We start from the raw sequence: 20,668 nt of genomic DNA, 5'->3' as shown, positions 1-20,668 counted from the left end.
TCACTTGTCTGAAATGGTATAGGGTCTCCTGCTTGAGCAGGGGGCTGGACTAGAAGACCTCCAAGGTCCCTTCCAACGCTATTCGGATTCTGATCATAATGTGAGGGTTAGTCTTCCTTAGTTGCTGAGGTTGAGAAACGCTGTTCTGACTTAAAAGCCAGCTAGAGAAGCTGGAACTCCAACTCCCAGAGTTCAGTGCGCCCGCTGGGAATTTTGGGAGTCGCAATGCAAGGAGATTATGAATGGCAAGGTACAATACGGCGTCTGAGGCGCTTTCGCGTTAGAAGGACGAAGGACTCTACGCGGCTGCCATACCCACGTGACTTAACATGGCGCCGCCCATCGAAAGTCCCACGTTGCCGGCCCGGAAGAAGCTGCGCTGTTCGCCGTCATGGCTGCTCGCCATAACAACAAGCTGCCGTTCAACCTGCCGCAGTTGCAGAACTTGATCAAGCGGGACCCGCCGTCTTATACCGAGGAGGTAAGGAATTGGGGGGATACCCTGAAAAGGGGTCCTGTGTGATGTTTCTGGCCAAGAGGGTTGGACTAGAAGACCTCTGAGGTCCCTTCCAACTCTGTTATTTCTGTAGGGTGTTAGCGCTTGCCGGTTTTGCAATTGAAATAGCAAGGGAGAAGGTGCCTCTGAGCATACACAGAGTGACTTAGGTTGTGTAGAGCAATGGCAGCTGGATTGAAGATCAGCGCTTGGTGGTATTGCAGCTGATAGAGCAACAGAAAGGATGCCTCTGAGCATATACAAAGGCATTACACCAAACGCTCTCCTCATTTAGCAAGGACATCCATTCCCTCTAAAGTAGTCCTCGATTTAACAACCGTTCACTTAGTGACTATTCACAGTTACAACAGCACTGAAAAAAGTGACTTACGACTGTTTTTTTCACACTAAAATAACATGATCAAAATTCAGACGCTTGGCAACTGACTCATATTTATGACGGTTGCAGTGTCTTGGGGGGTCATATGATCCCCTTTTGCAACCATCTGACAAGCTAAGTCAATGGGGAAGTCAGATTCACTTAACAACCTTGTTATTAAGAGCTGCAGTGATTCGCCGAACAAGCAAGGTCGTAAAATGGGGCAAAACTCAACTATCTGACTTAGCAACATAAATTTCGGGCTCCATTGTGGTCGTAAGTTGAGGACTATCTGTAATTTGCCGCAAAATATTTCGTTGGATTTTAAAACAACCACTCCCTGTAGTTCCTCCAGCTTTTGTAATTTAATACCAGTGTAATGAAAGGAATGATAGAAGATGTGATCCAGTGATCCAGATAGGATTGTTTTAATTGGTTGTGTGTTACCTCATTCCATTGGATAATATAAAATACTGGAAAGTTTTGTTTGCAGGCTCTGAAAATTTGCCATTCCTAGTAAATCCTAGAATTCCACTTCTCCTTTTGAATGGAATATTCTTATTTGTTTTATTAAGCATCCTTCTCGATCCTCACTCCCAGTAATTTTTCTTCTTTGGATTTCTTCTAGTTCCTTCAACAGTATCGCCATTATAAGTCCAATGTGGAAATATTCAAGCTTCAGCCAGCAAAGCCCAGTAAAGAACTGGGTGAATTGGTGATGTTTTTGGCCCAGGTAAAATTCATGGTGTGGGTGGGGGGGGAGAGAGAGAGAGAGAGAGAGAGAGAGAGAGAGAGAATTTTGCTTGAATTAGTTTAAGCCTCCCTCACTGAAGGAAAAAAAAACAAATTATTAAGAAAATAAAAATATTAAGGCTTCAGATAATTCTAGTGGAAGGTTCTAAATGTAAGTGAGTGAGAATAATCACTTCTGACAATTCTAATGTATGGAGCTCAAATTGATTTAGCAGTTTCTGCTTGAATCACCATTTTGAATGTGGCTTTAACAATATTTTCAAAGAAAATTCTTACCATTCTTGAGTTGCAAGGATACTTTGGTGGAAAAAACACAGTGTATGGAATAGAAATTATATAGCAAGGAGTCCAGTGCTTTAGACTCAGTTCCAAAATGTTGGTTTGGGGTGGTTGGGAGCATAAAGATATCACCCACTGTTAACTTTTTGAAGCAGCTGTATCTTTGCCAGATAATGTCACAGAACATACCTGCACAATCCTAGGAAACGACACGGGTGCTTTGAAGAGTAATCTTCAAAACTAGCATTCTGTCCTCTGAAATAGTTTATTCCAAAGTATTACTAAACCCTGTAATACGTTTTGAAACATGCATTCGTGCGTATTAAATGGAAATTGCTATGTAGAGAGAAAGTGTCCTCAGTTATTGGTACCCTATTGATAGCAAGCCTCGTTAGGGGAAAATATCCAATTTGGTAGTGAAACCATGGTGGAACTGACATCCAACAATTTCCAGGGAATGCCAGATTAGGGAAAACTGCATTGTGGATTGAATGTTATCTGTGGGACATGGGAACGGGAGAATAAGGTATTAAGTGGCATTTCTCTTTGGGACAGGGATTCGCAGTGTCCTCAGAAATGAGGTTGTCCCGGTTGCTAAGGTAGAAAGTTGTGCGACCCCCAAACCTTCCAAGGTCCCAAAGCTGAGGTTTCATATAAGAATGTCAAAATCTTACAAGGGTTCCAGATAGCTTGTGTACTGAGGAGATCACCTATTGCAGGGGTAGGCAACCTCGGCTCTTTTATGACTCGTGGACTTCAACTCCCAGAATTCCTGAGCCAGCATGGCTCAGCTTGGAAACCTCTCCTTTTCCCCTCAGCAGGGCTGGCTCAGGAATTCTGGGAGTTGAAATCCACGAGTCATAAAAGAGCCAAGGTTGCCTAGTCCTGCACTAGACATATGTTTTGGGGGCAAAATTGAGGCTCATTATTGACTTAACCTTTATAGGATTCTGTAACAAGCTAGGCCACAAGGGTAGGCAACCTTGGCTCTTTTACGTGGACTTCAACTCCCAGAATTCCTGAGCCAGCATGGCTCAGCTTGGAAACTCTCCCTTTCCCCTCAGCATGGCTGGCTCAGGAATTCTGGGAGTTGAAGTCCACGAGTCATAAAAGAGCCAAGGTTGCCTACTCCTGCCCTATTGTAATGGAATGTGTGGATAACCTTGAGGGATGGAAAAAGATGCTGCTTAGGGAATTATCAGACAAGAAGCAGGAGTTCCCAGTGGCTTAGCGGTCAGAGGAAGAAACTTAGGTAGGACCTGCCCTAATTGATCAAACAGTGGCGGCAGGAAGTTTATACTTTGTACTAAGTATAACTTATACTAAGTTTAGACTTGCAAGATGCTGTTAATGTAGTCTTACAGTAAAATAGATTTAGCTCATTTACCCGGTTTCCCTGAAATTAAGATCTAACCGGAAAATAAGCCCCGGCATGATTTTTCAGGATGCTTGTAATATAAACCCTACCCCCAAAATAAGCCCCAATTAAGATTGTCAGCCAGATGGACGCATTTAGTGCCGTATTTTCCCGAAAATAAGACCTAACTGAAAAATAAGCCCTAATGCGTCTTTTGGATTAAAAATAAATATAAGACCCGGTTTTATTTTTGGGGAAATATGGTAGTTTCCTTTCTGATTTACCTGAGAGAGTTGACACCTGTGCTCTGGCAATTAGTGAGACTGAGATTGTCGTAAAGATTCATGAAGAAATCCATTTCAGCCACCAAACACGGCCCCCTTAATGTTATTTGAGTACAACCAAACAAACTTTCTGATTGATGTGGAGATTTTTTTTACTCCGATTTCCTTTTCTTTTTTAAACAGGTTGCCCATTGCTACTCTGAATACCTAGAAGACTTTCCGCAACAGTTGAAGGAATTGTTGTCCTATAGTCATACAGTCTTGGATCCAGATCTTCGGATGGTGAGCATCTGCAATCCAGATGTTTGATTCCTGGAAGGAGAGGACTCTCTTGTGAGGGGACAATTTTGCTCAACGTTGCTTTCGTTTCTTGTCTTAAGAGATTGGAGCCAATGTTCTGGAATAGTATAAGACTGGTACCTCATGCTGCCCTGCTGATAATTTATATAATATTTTTTTGTTAAGGGAAGGTGAAAAAGAGCTATGAAAAGCACGCTTTTTCACTGCTTCTCGGTTGCTGGTGTCAACGCTGCTAACATCGGATGTTCTTGCTTTGACAACATATGGAGATGCAGCCATTTTCCTTCTTATGTTTTATTCTTAGAGTTAGAATTAGATGATACTGGGGAGAGGAGGAGGAATGTGCATGGGAGTTAGGTAGACATAACAATATTGTAGCAGTGTGAGAATCAAGGTTTTTTGAAAAGAGATGATAAGAAATGGCGGGTTGGAGAACTGGAGGGAAAGCCTGCATTTCAAACTAATTGGAGAATGTGATTTATGGCTGTTAATCAGAGGAGGAAATTGAGCTTGATACTATGTGTTCAGGGGAGGGGAATTCAGATTTTGGCTTCCCCTATGTACGATGCTATGCTACTCGAATAAAGATTCTTTAAGGTAAACAATGCCTTGAAGTTCTTTGAAGAGTTTCATCTGTCGGAACCATGACAGCTGGAGTTTCTTACTCATGCGGTGACCTTGGACAAAATATTCAGAAAAGGTTACAAAACTAAAAGGGAGGGAAGCATGCCTTGAGCCCAGGAAAAGAAAGTATTAGGAAGAAATTCAATTGGCTTTTCCCTGACCTTCCAGGACAGTACAGATAGTCCTCAACTTAGGACAGTTACGGAGCTTGCAAATTATGATGGTATATTGTGACATAAAGCAGATCATCACGTGACTGATTTTATGATCTTTTAAAGTGAATCACCATGATTATTAAGTGGAATCTGTGGTCATTAAGTAAGCATTGTTTGTTTGCTATGGGGCATTTCCCCCCAAAACTGGAAGTAAACACAAAAATGTCAAAAACATGATTATGTGACTGCGAGACACTACAATGGGACGCTCTAAATGGCCATAAGCTTGGACTGGCTACCAAGCACCTAAAATGTCACGTGACCACTGGGGGGGCCAGCTTCAGAACCAGATTGTAAGTACCTTTCTTGGGGGGGGCATTGCAACTTCGGTCACTAAGCGACTGTAAGTCAAGGACTTACTTAAATTTGTCTGCAAATTTAAGATGTGCGGACTTCAACACCCAGAATTCGCCAGCCAGCAGGAAGGCAGCGAAAAATACAATCAGGCTTGAAAGATTCTGTTACTAGAATCTCATTAAAATAGAGTTCTATTGGTCTACCTCGAATGGCTGTTATTTAGATACAATACAATACAATAACAGAGTTGGGAGAGACCTTGGAGGTCTTCTAGTCCAACCCCCTGCTCAGGCAGGAAACCCTATACCAGTGATGGTGAACCTTTTAGAGACCGAGTGCCCAAACTGCAACCCAAAACCCACTTATGCATCGCCGGGTGCCGGGTGGGTGTGGCCCATTGGGTGGGCGTGGCTGCGGTGGTAACAGCAGACTGGGTGGGACTAAAAAGTTCAATCAATCAATTCCAACTTTGCAAGATCTTTTTTTTTCCCCTGAGAAGTTGAAATTGACTGATTGATTGAACCTTTTTTTTTTGCACACGGTGGCGGAGGCCTAAAGCGAAAAGGTTTTATAAAACCCAGCTGAAGGCCTAGGACTGGGGCGACGGCACGCGTGCCCACAGAGAGGGCTCTGAGTGCCGCCTCTGGCACCCGTGCCATAGGTTCGCCACCACTGCCCTATACCAGAGGTAGGCAACCTTGGCTCTTTTATGACTCGTGGACTTCAACTCCCAGAATTCCTGAGCCAGCCATGCTGAGGGGAAAGGGAGAGTTTCCAAGCTCAGCCATGCTGGTTCAGGAATTCTGGGAGTTGAAGTCCACGAGTCATAAAAGAGCCAAGGTTGCCTACCCCTGCCCTATACCATTTGCCCATGCTTTGAATTTTCTGTCTACCAACATTAAAGAGCAGTGATTTTCTGTTCTGTGAGCTGTGGTGGTGCATTGGTTAGAATGCAGTATGGCAGGCTGACTCTGCCCACTGCCAGGAGTTCGATCCTGACCGGCTCAAGGTTGACTCATCCTTCCATCCTTCCAAAGTTGGTTAAATGAGGACCCAGATTGTTGGGGGCCATATGCTGACTCTGTAAATCACTTATGGTTTAAAGCACTATGAAGCGGTATTATAACGCTAAGTGCTGTTGGTAAGCGCTATTTAAAAAAATAGCAAGCTGGAAAAAAAATGAGAGGAAAGAATAGGATATGGTGGTTATTTTAGTATTAGTGTTGCAGTCTGGCTGATTCACATTTTATTATTGCCATTTGTAGTAATCCCTTCCTCCTTTTTGCAGACGTTTTGCAGAGCGCTGATCTTGCTACGCAACAAGAACCTGATCAATCCCACAAGCTTGTTGGAACTCTTCTTTGAGCTCCTCCGTTGCCATGATAAATTTTTACGAAAAGTGAGTAGCTTTTCCTAATGAGCATGAGTGTTTAGAGAGCCAATCAGGTGTCCTCTTGTTTTGGCAATGAGCCAATCAGATCACAGCAGGGTTCAGTGATTGATGTCCTGTATTGAAGCTGAGAGGAGGACATTTGTCAGTGTGTTATGTGATCGCTATCACGTTGGTTGGGGTTTTTTTGTGTTCTTTCATTTAGTGAGCTTGTAAAACGTAATAAAATCAAAGTAATGGTGCAAAGAGTTGACTGGTCACCCAGAAAGCGATGTACAATAGTATTATTAAGTGAACAAGGCTACAGTTATAAAGAAATTAGAAGAAAAATGGGTGGAAGCTTAACCAAAGGTGGCATTTCTACTGTACACTTTTCCCCAAAAGGTTTCCACAATTTTGGCCACTACTGTATATACCAGTGGTGGCGAACCTATGGCACGGGTGCCAGAGGCGGCACTCGGAGCCCTCTCTGTGGGCACACGTGCCGTTGCCCCAGCCTCGCCTCCCCCCACGACCCCCTCCTCACCAGCAGCCCCCCTGAAGGAAAGTCACCCCTGAGCGTGGCCCACACAAAGCAGGGTAGCCAAGGTCATGGCAATCAGGCACCGTAGACAAGACTCTGCCCTCATGCCCCATCCCGCACAGTTGATGCTGCGGGGTGTGGGCAGAGGGTGTGGCCATGGCACTGCTGGGCTGCCTGGGCAATCTGCGGTGGGCCCTGGAGGCGGTGAGTGGCCCTGCGGGCAGGTGGGGTGGGGAACGGGGTGGGGCGGAGCAGGGGCGGGGCCAGTTTTTGGGCACTCGGTCTCTAAAAGGTTTGCCATCACTGGTATATACATACATACAGATCCAGTATAGGTGTATGGGTGTGATTCTTTTGGATCGGAATTTCATTTTAATGTGTGCCATTGCACACACAGACAAATGACGAGAAATCTTATCTCTCTGAGATTTGATCCATCATGGAGTGTCTGCTTCTGCTTCTGTTCATTTTTTTTCTCAAAGAAGCTATTCCTACTGAAATTTACCTTTCTTATTTTGACAGACATTATACACTCACATCGTTACCGACATCAAGAACGTCAATGCCAAACACAAGAACAACAGAATGAACACTGTAAGTTTTTGGCTCCTTCCATCAGCTTTTAAGTTGGATAGCTCCAGGCGACTCTTCCTCAAAAAACAGTGTCTCCTTTTTATTTATTTATTTATTTATTTTGCAGATGCTTCAGAGTTTCATGTACACAATGCTGCAAGACAGCAACCCAACTGCAGCCAAGATTTCACTGGATGTGATGATTGAGCTGTACAGAAGAAATATCTGGTAGGTTGCAGTGGGCAGGAACAATGGTGATACCTCAGATAATAATAATAATAATAATAATAATAATAATAATAATAACAACAACAACAACAACAACAACAATAATAATAATAATAATAATAATAATAATAATAATAATAATAATAAAGTTGGAAGGGACCTTGGAGGTCATCGAGTCCAACCCCCTGCTCAGGCAGAAAACCCTATACCATTTCAGACAAATGGCTGCCCAGTCTCTTCTTAAAAACTTCCAGTGTTGGAGCATTCACCGCTTCTGGAGGCAGGTTGTTCCACTGGTTAATTGTTCTAACTGTCAGGAAGTTTCTCCTTAGTTCTAAGTTGCTTCTCTCCTTGATGAGTTTCCATCCGTTGCTTCTTGTCCTGCCTTCAGGTGCTTTGGAGAAGAGCTTGACTCCCTCTTCTTTGTGGCAGCCCATGAGATATTGGAAGACTGCTATCATGTCCCCCCTCGTCCTTCTCTTCATTAAACTAGACATACCCAATTCCAGCAACCGTTCCTTATATGTTTTAGCCTCCAGTCCCCTAATCATCTTTGTTGCTCTTCTCTGCACTCTTTCTAGAGTCTCATCATCTTTTTTACATCGTGGTGACCAAAACTGGATGCAGGATTCCAAGTGTGGCCTTACCAAGGCATTGTAAAGTGGTATTAACACTTCACGTGATCTTGATTCTATCCTTCTGTTAATGCAGCCTAGAACTGTGTTGGCTTTTTTGGCAGCTGCAGCACACGGCTGGCTCATAGCTAAAGAAAATAAAACACATATATTTAATTTCTCAGTCTCTGTTCTAAACAGTCTTTTTTTTTTTTTAACAGGAACGATGCCAGAACTGTGAATGTCATAACGCTGGCTTGTTTTTCCAAAGTCACCAAGGTAAAGTAAACATTTTGGTCCAAGTACAGGTAGTCCTCAATATACAGCAGTTCATTTAGTGACCGTCACTGAAAAAAATAACTGAGGGCTGTTTTTTCACACTTACAACCAAATTTGAGGCGGGAGGGGATAATATTTCTGATTTTGTTAGTTCAGCGATGTATGAAACCTACTTTCTCAAGGAGTTGGATTGTTTAAAAAAATCCCTTTGGCTCTTCTTTGTCACCTCTCCTGACTTTGTAGATCCAAGTTGCTGGCTTGACGTTTTTCCTCGGGAAGGAGAAAGATGAAAAGAAAGACAGTGACTCAGAATCGGAGGTCAGTGTCCCTGGAATCCAGAATTTGTTGCTCTTCTCTGTACTCTTTCTAGAGTCTCAACATCTTTTTTACATCGTGGTGACCAAAACTGGATGCAGGATTCCAAGTGTGGCCTTACCAAGGCATTATAAAGTGGTATTAATACTTCACGTGATCTTGCTGGGTGAGAAATGTGAAGTTTACACAAGCTCAAAATTTACGTGAGAATTTTTACAAAATGTTTTATAGATGGCACTTGGACCCTTCAACTATGTCTCGTATTTATGTGAATTATGAATCCAAGTGTTGGAGGTGTGGACACCCAGATGCAACTTTTTTTCATATGTGGTGGACTTGTAAGGTTATTAAGGCCTTTTGGATACAATTGTGGTGGAACTTACAGCAAATCTTTAAAAAAAGGATTATCTTTCTCCCACAGTTGTTTCTTCTAGGTATTGTGCAAGATTTAGATGTAAAAGAGACAAATTTGATGCTTTATTGTTTAACTGCTGCTCGTTTGCTGATAGCCCAAAATTGGAAGAGTCCAATTCTGCCTACAATGGAAGACTGGAGATTCAAAGTTTCGAATCTTGCTGAAATGGCAAAGATTTCGGCTTATTTGAAGAACTACTCAAATGAACAATTTTTATCAATATGGAGAAGATGGATTGTTTATATTCAAAAGAAGCATAGACTGGTAGAATATAACTTAGGTTTTTAGATTTTCTTATTTTGTTTACTCTTTCTATCTTTTCATGTAGATTAAGATATTTTGTGGAGTTAGAGATATTAGTATTTGCTTACTTATATATGAATATTATCCTGGGATTAGGTTTGGGAAGTCCGGGGGGGGGATTTTATTTTTTATTCTGTTTATTGGATTATGATTGTTTTTGATGATGAAAAATAATAAAAATTCTTTGGGGAAAAAAAATACTTCACGTGATCTTGATTCTATCCCTCTGTTAATGCAGCCTAGCACTGTGTTGGCTTTTTTGGCACCTGCAGCACACTGCTGGCTCATATTTAAGTGATTGTCCTCTAGGACTCCAAGATCCCTCTCACAGTTACTACTATTAAGCAAGGAACCACCTATACTATACCTGTACGTTTGGTTTTTCTTGCCTAAATGTAGAACCTTACTTTTTTCACCATTGAATTGATGCAAAGGACTCTGTGAGCATTTTGTCTCTAAATTGTTATTTAACTCATTGTTGCCAAAGTGTCGTTATTTTCAATTCCACAACCACTTCACTGTGCACTGCCAACAAAATATAGCACAAAATAAGAGGAAGGTGTACCAAATTACCATATGTCTGTACATCCCGGGAATAGAATTTGATAAAGAGTGGTCCTTTCATGTTTTCCTCATGCAAAGCTTTACTGGATCTTAAATTTCTCTTTCATACAATATTTATTTTTCAAGGATGACGGCCCCTCAGCAAGAGACTTGATGGTGCGGTATGCCACGGGAAAGAAAACGACAAAGAACAAGAAGAAACTAGAAAAAGCTATGCGAGTTTTAAAAGTGAGTAGCCTAGTTCGGCAGACCTGCTCAGCAAAGGAGATCTGGACATAATCAACCTGTTCTGTATGCCTCTTCTAATATAGATAGTCCTGGAGTTATGACTGTAGTGGGGCTTGCTCGTGATGGTCATAAAGCAGGTCGGTCACGTAACCAGCCCGATTTTTGTAATTTGTTTATTGCAGTGGTCATTAAGAGAACCCCTGGTTTGCTGTGGGTGTTTCTCCACGCCGAAAAGCTGAGCCAGCAAATCCAGAAGTTCGGCCGGCCGACAATCTTGCCCCCTCTCTCCTCCTGTTAGTGGCAAGCCCATGGGGGCTTGACACCTGCACCAGGTGGCATGGCAGCGGCATATAAAGAACCCACACAGGCATGCCCTGGGCTGTGGAGGTTACCATTATTTTTTTGTGTATAAGATGCTACACTTGTATAAGACGCACCTGATTTTTGCACAGGGTGTTTGCAGGAAAAAATAGTGTCTTATGCACGGAAAAATACGGTGACCTTGTGAACTCTCACGCTTCCTCTTTCCGTTATGTATTCAAGATGGACAGTGATTAATATTTATATGTATTTATACGTAAAGGTGTAGGTATAAAATAGATAAAAACTCACGATCACCAGGAGAACAAAGAATTTAAAACTTTAATTTAAAAGGTGTAGGTATATACATTGTTGTATATAGCACATTTATATGTGCGTTATATATGTGTACGCTTTTGAGAGCAGGCAACAGAATTTCATTTTTAATGTGTGCTTGTAATGTGTTATCTTATAAATGTCACCCAGTTGCTGAGCACTCATAAATACCAGGGCCGCTGTGATTGTCGTAATTTCAAATGGGGGGGGGGGGTCATAAATATCCTCCAGGTATTTAGGTCTTCAAACGGTCGTTGAGCGATCAGTCGTAAGTTGAGGACCACTTATATCTTGATTTCTATGTATTTCTGGAAGGTCTCTTGTAAAGTGACAATTAACAGTCTGGAAAATGGTCACGGATACGCAGGCTGTTCCTATTGGACTTCACTTTCATGGCCCCCCAGATAGATTTTAAGCTAAGAGGTGGATGTTCAACAGGTCTAGAGCAAGCATTTCCCAGTAGCTAAATATTGCAGGCTGATTCTCTCCATCTGTGTCACCTCTCCCAGGAGGAACTTAATTCAGATAGCCTAATGAAACATAATTATTGAACTCGTTCTTTACTGACCACGTCCGTTTCCTTCTTCTCCAGAAACACAAGAAAAAGAAGAAACCGGAAGTGTTCAATTTTTCAGCAATTCATTTAATCCACGATCCCCAAGGCAAGTTCGTTTGATCTGAGATAAATCTTTGCAAGGAGGAGCTTCTGACATAACTCCTTATTGTCTCTCGGAAGCTGAGTGGGGTCAGTCCTGGTTAGAGTTTGGATGGGAAGACATGGTCTTGGGTTGCAGATTCTCCCTCTACCTTGATACACAAGTATCTCCAGGCCACACCATGCAAAATCAGCTTCAGGGAATATCCAACCATCTTCCCCTTCCATTACTTAACACCAGGGGTCTTCAAACCTGGCCCTTTTATAATTTGTGGACTTCAATTCCCAGAATTCCTCAGCCAGGCACGCTGGCTGAGGAATTCTGGGAGTTGAAGTTCACAAGTCATAAAAGGGCCAAGTTTGAAGACCCCTGATATAGACTTTAAGAGGAATGGACTTCAACTCCCAGAATTCTTCAGCTAGCATGCCTGGCTGAGGAATTCTGGGAGTTGAAGTCCACAAGTCATAAAAGGGCCAAGTTTGAAAACCCCTGATATAGACTTTAAGAGGAATGGACTTCAACTCCCAGAATTCCTCAGGCTGAGGAATTCTGGGAGTTGAAGTCCACAAGTCATAAAAGGGCCAAGTTTGAAGATCCCTGATATAGACTTTAAGAGGAATGGACTTCAGCTCCCAGAATTCCTCAGCCAGCATGCCTGGCTGAGGAATTCTGGGAGTTGAAGTCCACAAGTCATAAAAGGGCCAGGTTTGAAGACCCCTGCTTAACACCATCGCCTTTGGGGTATTTTCATCTCTAGGGCAAACACACCTATGACCCAGGTGTTTTAATCAGGCATGAAACTTCTCAGCATTTGTGGGACACAGAGCCTAGTTTTGCCACACAGAAAAAAATCTTTTAACTTTGAGGCCCTCAGGACAGCCCGCCCTGCCACAGGCCTTTCTCGGATGTTCATCGATTTCCTGCTGATTTCAGACTTTGCTGAGAAGCTGTTAAAGCAGCTGGAATCCTCAAAGGAGAGGTTTGAAGTGAAGATGATGCTGATGGATCTCATTTCGAGGCTGGTGGGGATTCACGAGGTACAGTTCACTTTTCTGAGTTATTTTTTCCTATCTTGTCTTTTACGTTTTCCTTTTGCTTTACTTTTTGGTAAGTCTGGGCAGAAAAGGAAAAATGTGCTAGCAAATTTTGTGGCCGTCGATCAAGACCACGTACAGGCATCTTACGACCGCAATTGAGCCCACAATTTTTGTTGCTAAGCGAGACAGCTGTTAAGTGAATTTTGCCCCATTTTATTATAACAACAACAGCAATAATAATAATAAAGTTGGAAGGGATCTTGGAGGTCATCTAGTTCAACCCCCTGCTCAGGCAGGAAACCCTATACCATTTCAGACAAATGGCTGTCCAGTCTCTTCTTAAAAACTTCCAGTGTTGGAGCATTCACCGCTTCTGGAGGCAGATTGTTCCACTGGTTAATTATTCTAACTGTCAGGAAGTTTCTCCTTAGTTCTAAGTTGCTTCTCTCCTTGATCAGTTTCCACCCACTGCTTCTTGTCCTGCCTTCAGGCGCTTTGGAAAATAGCTTGACTCCCTCTTCTTTGGGGCAGCCCCTGAGATACTGGAACTCTGCTATCATGTCCCCCCTCGTCCTTCTCTTCATTAAACTAGACATTCCCAATTCCAGCAGCCGTTCCTTATATGGTTTAGCCTCCAGTCCCCTAATCATCTTTGTTGCTCTTCTCTGTACTCTTTCTAGAGTCTCAACATCTTTTTTTACATTTTACGACCTTTCTTGCCACAGTTGTTAAGTGAATCCCTGCAGTTGTTAAATTAGTGACACGGTTGTTAAGGGGATCTGCCTTCCCCATTGACTTTGCTTGTCAGAAGGTCGTAAAAAGTGATCACATGGCCTGGGAACACTGCAATTGTCAGAAATACATGCCAAGCCTCTGAATTTTGATCACCTGGCCACAGGGAGGCTGCAATAGTCATAAAGTGTGAAAAACGGTCATCGGTCACTTTTTTCAGGACCATTGTAAGTTCAAATGGTCACTAAACGAATGGTTGTAAATTGAGGACTACCTGTATTTAGGAACACGTATCCATCCCACCTCTGGCTCAAATTCTGATGTATATATATATATTTAAAGAAGCTGAGTACTCAGTGCCACAAATCACGGCTTTAACTGTTTTTCTGCACGTTAACAATCCTCAAAGATAAAACAGATATAATTTATAGTAATTTTTTAAAAAAAAATAAATTGTGCGCTGTCTCTCAATAACTCCCTGGCTCACAATGAACAATTACAATGAAGTCAAATAAAAATAATGACGGAAGATGGCAAGCACCATGAAGCAAGGGGGGTCTCACTCCCTTGCTAAAGATCTGGTTGAAGAGTCAGGTCTTCACAGCTCTTCTAAGTAAGCAAAGTTGGGGGCCATCTGGATCTCAACATGGAGTGAGATTTGCTGATGGTGTATAAATGTTTTACGTGGCTTGATAGTAATGCCTTAAAATGCCTGGCTTCAGCTTTCAGGATCAGCGGAATTATATGAGCATGTTGTGATACGATAGTGAAAGTAACAGAATAACAATTAAAAGGGACCTTGGAGGTCTTCTAGCCCAGCCCCCTGCTCAAGCAGGAGACCCTATACTAGGGGTAGGCAACCTTGGCTCTTTTATGACTCGTGGACTTCAACTCCCAGAATTCCTGAACCAGCCATACTGAGGGGAAAGGGAGAGGTTTCCAAGCTGAGCCATGCTGGCTCAGGAATTCTGGGAGTTGAAGTCCACCAGTCATAAAAGAGCCAAGGTCACCTACCCCTGATGTAGTCCCTTAGAACAGTGTTTCTCAACCTTGGCCACTTTAAGACGAGTGAACTTCAACTCCCAGAATTCCTGAGCCAGCCATGCTGAGGGGAAAGGGAGAGGTTTCCAAGCTGAGCCATGCTGGCTCAGGAATTCTGGGAGTTGAAGTCCACGAGTCATAAAAGAGCCAAGCTTGCCTACCCCTGCCCTATACCATTTCAGACAAATGGCTGTCCAGTCTCCTCTTAAAAACCTCCAGTGATGGAGCACCCACAACTTCTGGGGACAGGTCGTTCCACTGATTAATTGTTCTAACTCAGGAAGTGCCTTCCAGATGTGTTGGATTATAAGCAACAACTGTCTGCTGGGGACGGTTGGAATTGTAGTCAACACATCTAGAGGTTGGTAGGCTGGATTCCTTTTCTAACGATTGTGGAGCTTCTCAGTCATCCAGGTCATGGTTGTCCCAAAGGTGCTTTTTCAAAAGGCAACTGGACTTTTTTTTTTCTCTTGAAGATGTTTCTCTTCTCATCCAAGAAGCTTCTTCGGTTCTGAAGAAGGTGGGAAGCGAAACATCTTCAAGGAAAAACGAAGTCCAGTTGCCTTCTGAAGAAGCATTTTGGGGTCTGTTCCATATGCTTTTTCTCTCTGGCTTTGCTGAAAAGTCACCCTGGTGGTGGGTGGGATTATTTTATACTCAGTCGTCCATTTCATTCGTAGCTGACCTCTTGACAACCCTCTGTGTTTCCACAGCTTTTCCTCTTCAACTTTTACCCTTTTATACAACGATTTCTGCAGCCCCACCAAAGAGGTAAGTGGCGTCAATTTAGTCCATTCTTCCCAACCTCCTTATTTCTCTTTGCTTTGAGGCTACCAGTTGCCAAAAAAAAACAAAGAGAATTTTGTTTACTCTGCTTTGCGTTCCCTGATGTTGTCTCGTTTCTTTCTGGCCTTTGGCAGCCATTTCAGAACTCGGAGCGAGAAAACAAATTACTCGGATCCAAAGAAAAGCACAAATTATGGGGGTTTTTTTCTGTGGTTCTTATGGAAATGAATCCTACGCTGGCTGAAAATATTGCTCGGTTTTATGAGCAGCAGTGAAAAGCTCCTGTCTTTACTTCAGAAGCTTTCTGGAAAAATGAAAAGCTTCTTTCTTTGACCCATTTTATTTTATTTTGGTAACAGCCTTGATTTCGAAAGAAGAGACACACAAACCGATAAAAGCAGACGCTCATTTGCCAATAAAAATCTGGGCTGCAAAGTGTTGTGTTGTCGTTCAGTCGCTAAGTTGTGTCTGACTCTTTGTGTCCGTGCTGCTAACATTGGATGTTCTTGCTTTGACAACAGATGGAGATGCAGCCCTTTTCTTTCTTATACTGTACTCTTAGAATTAGATGATACTGGGGGCGGGGGAGGAATGTGATGGGAATTAGTTAGACATACAATATCTTGCAACAAGAGCTGATAAAGCATGGTGAAATAACGAACTGGGCAGGAAGCCAGCATTTCAAACTAATTGGAAAATGTGATTTATGACAGTTAGTTGTAGGAGGGAATTGTGCTTTGATCTATGTGCTGAAGGGAGGGGAAGTCAGATTTTGGCTTCAACTATGTACATACCGAAGCTATGTTGCTCAATTAAAGATTCTTTAAGGTAAACAATGCCTCAAAGTTCTTTGAAGAGTTTCATCTTTCGGAACCATGACACTTTGTGGACCACAGCACCCCACATCCCCATAATCCTTCAGTGTCTCCCAGAGTTTGGCCAAATTCACGTTCATTGCGTCAATGAAATTATCTAACCATCTCATTCTCTGCCATCCCCTTCTTCTTTTTTTTTGCCTTCCATCTTTCCCAACATCTGGATGTTCTCCAACGAGTCCTCTCTTCTCCTTTGGTGACCAGAGTATTTGAGCTTCACCTTCGGCGTCTGTCTTTCCAAAGGACAATCTGGGTCAATTTCCTTTAGGATTGACGGATGGGATCTCCTTGCAGTCCAAGGATCTCTCAAGAGCGTTCTCCATCACCAGTTTAACTTTTTTAGGAAGTTGGAAAATACTGGAAAATGGCCTTGCTCAATGGCAAATCACTTTTCAGGCCAAGGATTCGGTTTATTATTTATTTATTTATTTATTTATTTATTTATTTATATGTCAAGCACAGTTTTGCTGGTGTGACAAATATTACTTCTCAGCTTGCCAACAAACTTGGGGGGGGGGAGAGAAGTTTGAAATGCAGACTTCAAAGATTAAGAAGCCAGACCATGAGACTCAAGGACGTTACACCAGATGTCTGGCCAAACCTAGAGATGCTTTCTCATAACCATATTTTTCCACTTGATTGGGCAACGTGACCTGACCCAGAGGGAGGAGGGAGAATTCAATGCTTTTACTACATGGGTTTGGGAGGGGTCTTGCCAGAGCTGGTTTTGCTTTCATGAGTGTCGAAGTGATGTACTCAATAAAGTTTTACATTAAGACAGGGGTCTTCAAACTTGGCCCTTTTATGACTTGTGGACTCGAACTCCCAGAATTCCTCAGCCGGGCACGCTGGCTGAGGAATTCTGGGAGTTGGAGTCCACAAGTCATAAAAGGGCCAAGTTTGAAGACCCCTGCATTAAGAGATCGGAATGTCTCAAGGGTGTTTGCTTGGTTTGATTTGTCAGTCGGAACCTTGACACTAGATATATATATTTTCTTTTGAGAGCAGGCAAAAACAGAATTTCATTTTTAACGTGGGCCGGTGTGCTCACAGTAAAATTGACAATAAAGGTTATCTTATTTGTCAAATTTAGATACTGCCCATCTTCCTGTCCAAGCGATTCTGGGCGGTTTACAGAACCTTCAAATCATTTTTCAAGCTTCCACATTGGAAGGTGAAGATGTGGAAGCTTGAAAAACGATTTGAAGGTTCTGTAAACCGCCCAGAGTCTCTTGGACAGTCAGATGGGCAGTATCTAAATTTGACAAATAAGATAACCTTTATTGTCAATTTTACTCTAAGCAAACTGGACCACATTAAAAATGAAAAATGATTAAATATGGAGGACCACTGCCAGTTGTTGCCAACAGCCCTAAACAATAAGATTCATCAATGATAAACTTAACGGATTTTTTTTCCTTTCTGTTTGAGGAACTGATGTATCTTTTGGTCCATCATTACAACTGTCCTTTGTTGTTGTTGTTGTTGTTGCAGAAGTTACCAAGATTCTTCTTTTTGCTGCCCAAGCATCTCACCAGCTTGTCCCACCAGAGGTGAGGCCTTTTCAAGTTCCTGTTGACCAAAATGACTAGGAAGAAGTAATCGTTTTCTTTCAGACGTCTCATCCAAAGGATAAAAATGGGATTTTGAACATACTATAGAATCAGAAGAGTGGCAAAAATTATGGGAAAGAAATATTAAATTAACTAAAGCAGTGCCATATAAAGAAAACTTATACAAAATGTTTTACAGATGGCACATGACACCAGTGAGGCTAGCGAAAATGTTTAAAAATACTTCAAACAATTGTTGGAAATGCAAACANTCGCCGTAAAGCGAAGGTTGGAGACCGGGCGATAATTGGCCAACTCGTCTGGATCCAGGGAAGGCTTCTTGAGGAGGGGCCTCACCACGGCTTCCTTTAGGGTTGCCGGGAAGACACCCTCCTGCAAAGAGGCGTTAACGATTCCCTGGAACCAGGCTCGTGTCCCCTCCCTGGCTGCCAGTACCAGCCAGGAGGGGCATGAATCCTACGCTGGCTGAAAATATTGCTCGGTTTTATGAGCAGCAGTGAAAAGCTCCTGTCTTTACTTCAGAAGCTTTCTGGAAAAATGAAAAGCTTCTTTCTTTGACCCATTTTATTTTATTTTGGTAACAGCCTTGATTTCGAAAGAAGAGACACACAAACCGATAAAAGCAGACGCTCATTTGCCAATAAAAATGCTGCAAAGTGTTGTGTTGTCGTTCAGTCGCTAAGTTGTGTCTGACTCTTTGTGTCCGTGCTGCTAACATTGGATGTTCTTGCTTTGACAACAGATGGAGATGCAGCCCTTTTCTTTCTTATACTGTACTCTTAGAATTAGATGATACTGGGGGAGGGGAAGGAATGTGATGGGAATTAGTTAAGACATACAATATCTTGCAACAAGAGCTGATAAAGCATGGTGAAATAACGAACTGGGCAGGAAGCCAGCATTTCAAACTAATTGGAAAATGTGATTTATGACAGTTAGTTGTAGGAGGGAATTGTGCTTTGATCTATGTGCTGAAGGGAGGGGAAGTCAGATTTTGGCTTCAACTATGTACATACCGAAGCTATGTTGCTCAATTAAAGATTCTTTAAGGTAAACAATGCCTCAAAGTTCTTTGAAGAGTTTCATCTTTCGGAACCATGACACTTTGTGGACCACAGCACCCCACATCCCCATAATCCTTCAGTGTCTCCCAGTGTTTGGCCAAATTCACGTTCATTGCGTCAATGAAATTATCTAACCATCTCATTCTCTGCCATCCCCTTCTTCTTTTTTTTTGCCTTCCATCTTTCCCAACATCTGGATGTTCTCCAACGAGTCCTTTCTTCTCCTTTGGTGACCAGAGTATTTGAGCTTCAGCTTCGGTGTCTGTCTTTCCAAAGGACAATCCGGGTCAATTTCCTTTAGGATTGACGGATGGGATCTCCTTGCAGTCCAAGGATCTCTCAAGAGCGTTCTCCATCACCAGTTTAACTTTTTTAGGAAGTTGGAAAATACTGGAAAATGGCCTTGCTCAATGGCAAGTCACTTTTCAGGCCAAAGATTCAGTTTATTATTTATTTATTTATTTTGATGTCAAGCACGGTTTTGCTGGTGTGACAAATATTGCTTCTCAGCTTGCCAACAAACTTGGGGGGGAGGGGGGAGAGAGAAGTTTGAAATGCAAACTTCAAAGATTAAGAAGCCAGATCGTGAGACTCAAGGACGTTACACCAGATGTCTGGCCAAACCTAGAGATACTTTCTCATAACCATATTTTTCCACTTGATTGGGCAACGTGACCTGACCCAGGGAGGGAGGAGGGAGAATTCAATGCTTTTACTACATGGGTTTGGGAGGGATCTTGCCAGAGCTGGTTTTGCTTTCATGAGTGCCGAAGTGATGTACTCAATAAAGTTTTACATTAAGACAGGGGTCTTCAAACTTGGCCCTTTTATGACTGGTGGACTCCAACTCCCAGAATTCCTCAGCCGGGCACGCTGGCTGAGGAATTCTGGGAGTTGAAGTCCACCAGTCATAAAAGGGCCAAGTTTGAAGACCCCTGCATTAAGAGATCGGAATGTCTCAACGGTGTTTGCTTGGTTTGATTTGTCAGTCGGAACCTTGACACTAGATATATATATTTTCTTTTGAGAGCAGGCAAAAACAGAATTTCATTTTTAGCGTGGGCCGGTGTGCTCACAGTAAAATTGGCAACAAAGGTTTTCTTATTTGTCAAATTTAGATATTGCCCATCTTCCTGTCCAAGCGATTCTGGGCGGTTTACAGAACCTTCAAATCATTTTTCAAGCTTCCACATTGGAAGATGAAGATGTGGAAGCTTGAAAAACGATTTGAAGGTTCTGTAAACCGCCCAGAGTCTCTTGGACAGTCAGATGGGCAGTATCTAAATTTGACAAATAAGATAACCTTTATTGTCAATTTTACTCTAAGCCCACTGGCCCACATTAAAAATGAAAAATGATTAAATATGGAGGACCACTGCCAGTTGTTGCCAACAGCCCTAAACAACAAGATTCATCAATGATAAACTTAACGGGTTTTTTTTCCCCTTTCTGTTTGAGGAACTGATGTATCTTTTGGTCCATCATTACAACTGTCCTTTGTTGTTGTTGTTGTTGTTGCAGAAGTTACCAAGATTCTTCTTTTTGCTGCCCAAGCATCTCACCAGCTTGTCCCACCAGAGGTGAGGCCTTTTCAAGTTCCTGTTGACCAAAATGACTAGGAAGAAGTAATCGTTTTCTTTCAGACGTCTCACCCAAAGGATAAAAATGGGATTTTGAACATACTATAGAATCAGAAGAGTGGCAAAAATTATGGGAAAGAAATATTAAATTAACTAAAGCAGTGCCATATAAAGAAAACTTATACAAAATGTTTTACAGATGGCACATGACACCAGTGAGGCTAGCGAAAATGTTTAAAAATACTTCAAACAATTGTTGGAAATGCAAACA

At 42.3% G+C, this 20,668-nt stretch overlaps 1 protein-coding gene across 1 annotated transcript in view; it reads left to right on the top strand.

Moving 5' to 3' along the window:
* Nucleotides 1–328: 328 nt before the first annotated feature.
* The window catches only part of SDAD1 (SDA1 domain containing 1), a 37,495-nt gene continuing 17,155 nt past the window's right edge, over nt 329–20,668 (top strand). The window contains exons 1-13 of the mRNA XM_015820159.1: nt 329–481; nt 1,504–1,608; nt 3,732–3,830; nt 6,273–6,383; nt 7,420–7,491; nt 7,598–7,698; nt 8,534–8,591; nt 8,835–8,909; nt 10,315–10,416; nt 11,645–11,714; nt 12,642–12,745; nt 15,232–15,289; nt 17,674–17,732. Coding sequence (XP_015675645.1) covers nt 392–481; nt 1,504–1,608; nt 3,732–3,830; nt 6,273–6,383; nt 7,420–7,491; nt 7,598–7,698; nt 8,534–8,591; nt 8,835–8,909; nt 10,315–10,416; nt 11,645–11,714; nt 12,642–12,745; nt 15,232–15,289; nt 17,674–17,732 — 1,104 coding nt within the window. The 5' untranslated portion in view covers nt 329–391. The remainder of the gene's footprint in view (nt 482–1,503; nt 1,609–3,731; nt 3,831–6,272; nt 6,384–7,419; nt 7,492–7,597; nt 7,699–8,533; nt 8,592–8,834; nt 8,910–10,314; nt 10,417–11,644; nt 11,715–12,641; nt 12,746–15,231; nt 15,290–17,673; nt 17,733–20,668) is intronic.

This window comes from Protobothrops mucrosquamatus, unplaced genomic scaffold (assembly GCF_001527695.2).
Source record: "Protobothrops mucrosquamatus isolate PMUCROS unplaced genomic scaffold, P.Mucros_1.0 scaffold_153, whole genome shotgun sequence".
Classification (NCBI taxonomy): domain Eukaryota; kingdom Metazoa; phylum Chordata; class Lepidosauria; order Squamata; family Viperidae; genus Protobothrops; species Protobothrops mucrosquamatus.
Note: the sequence above shows the minus strand (reverse complement) of the source record. Positions and strands in the feature narration are given on the sequence as shown.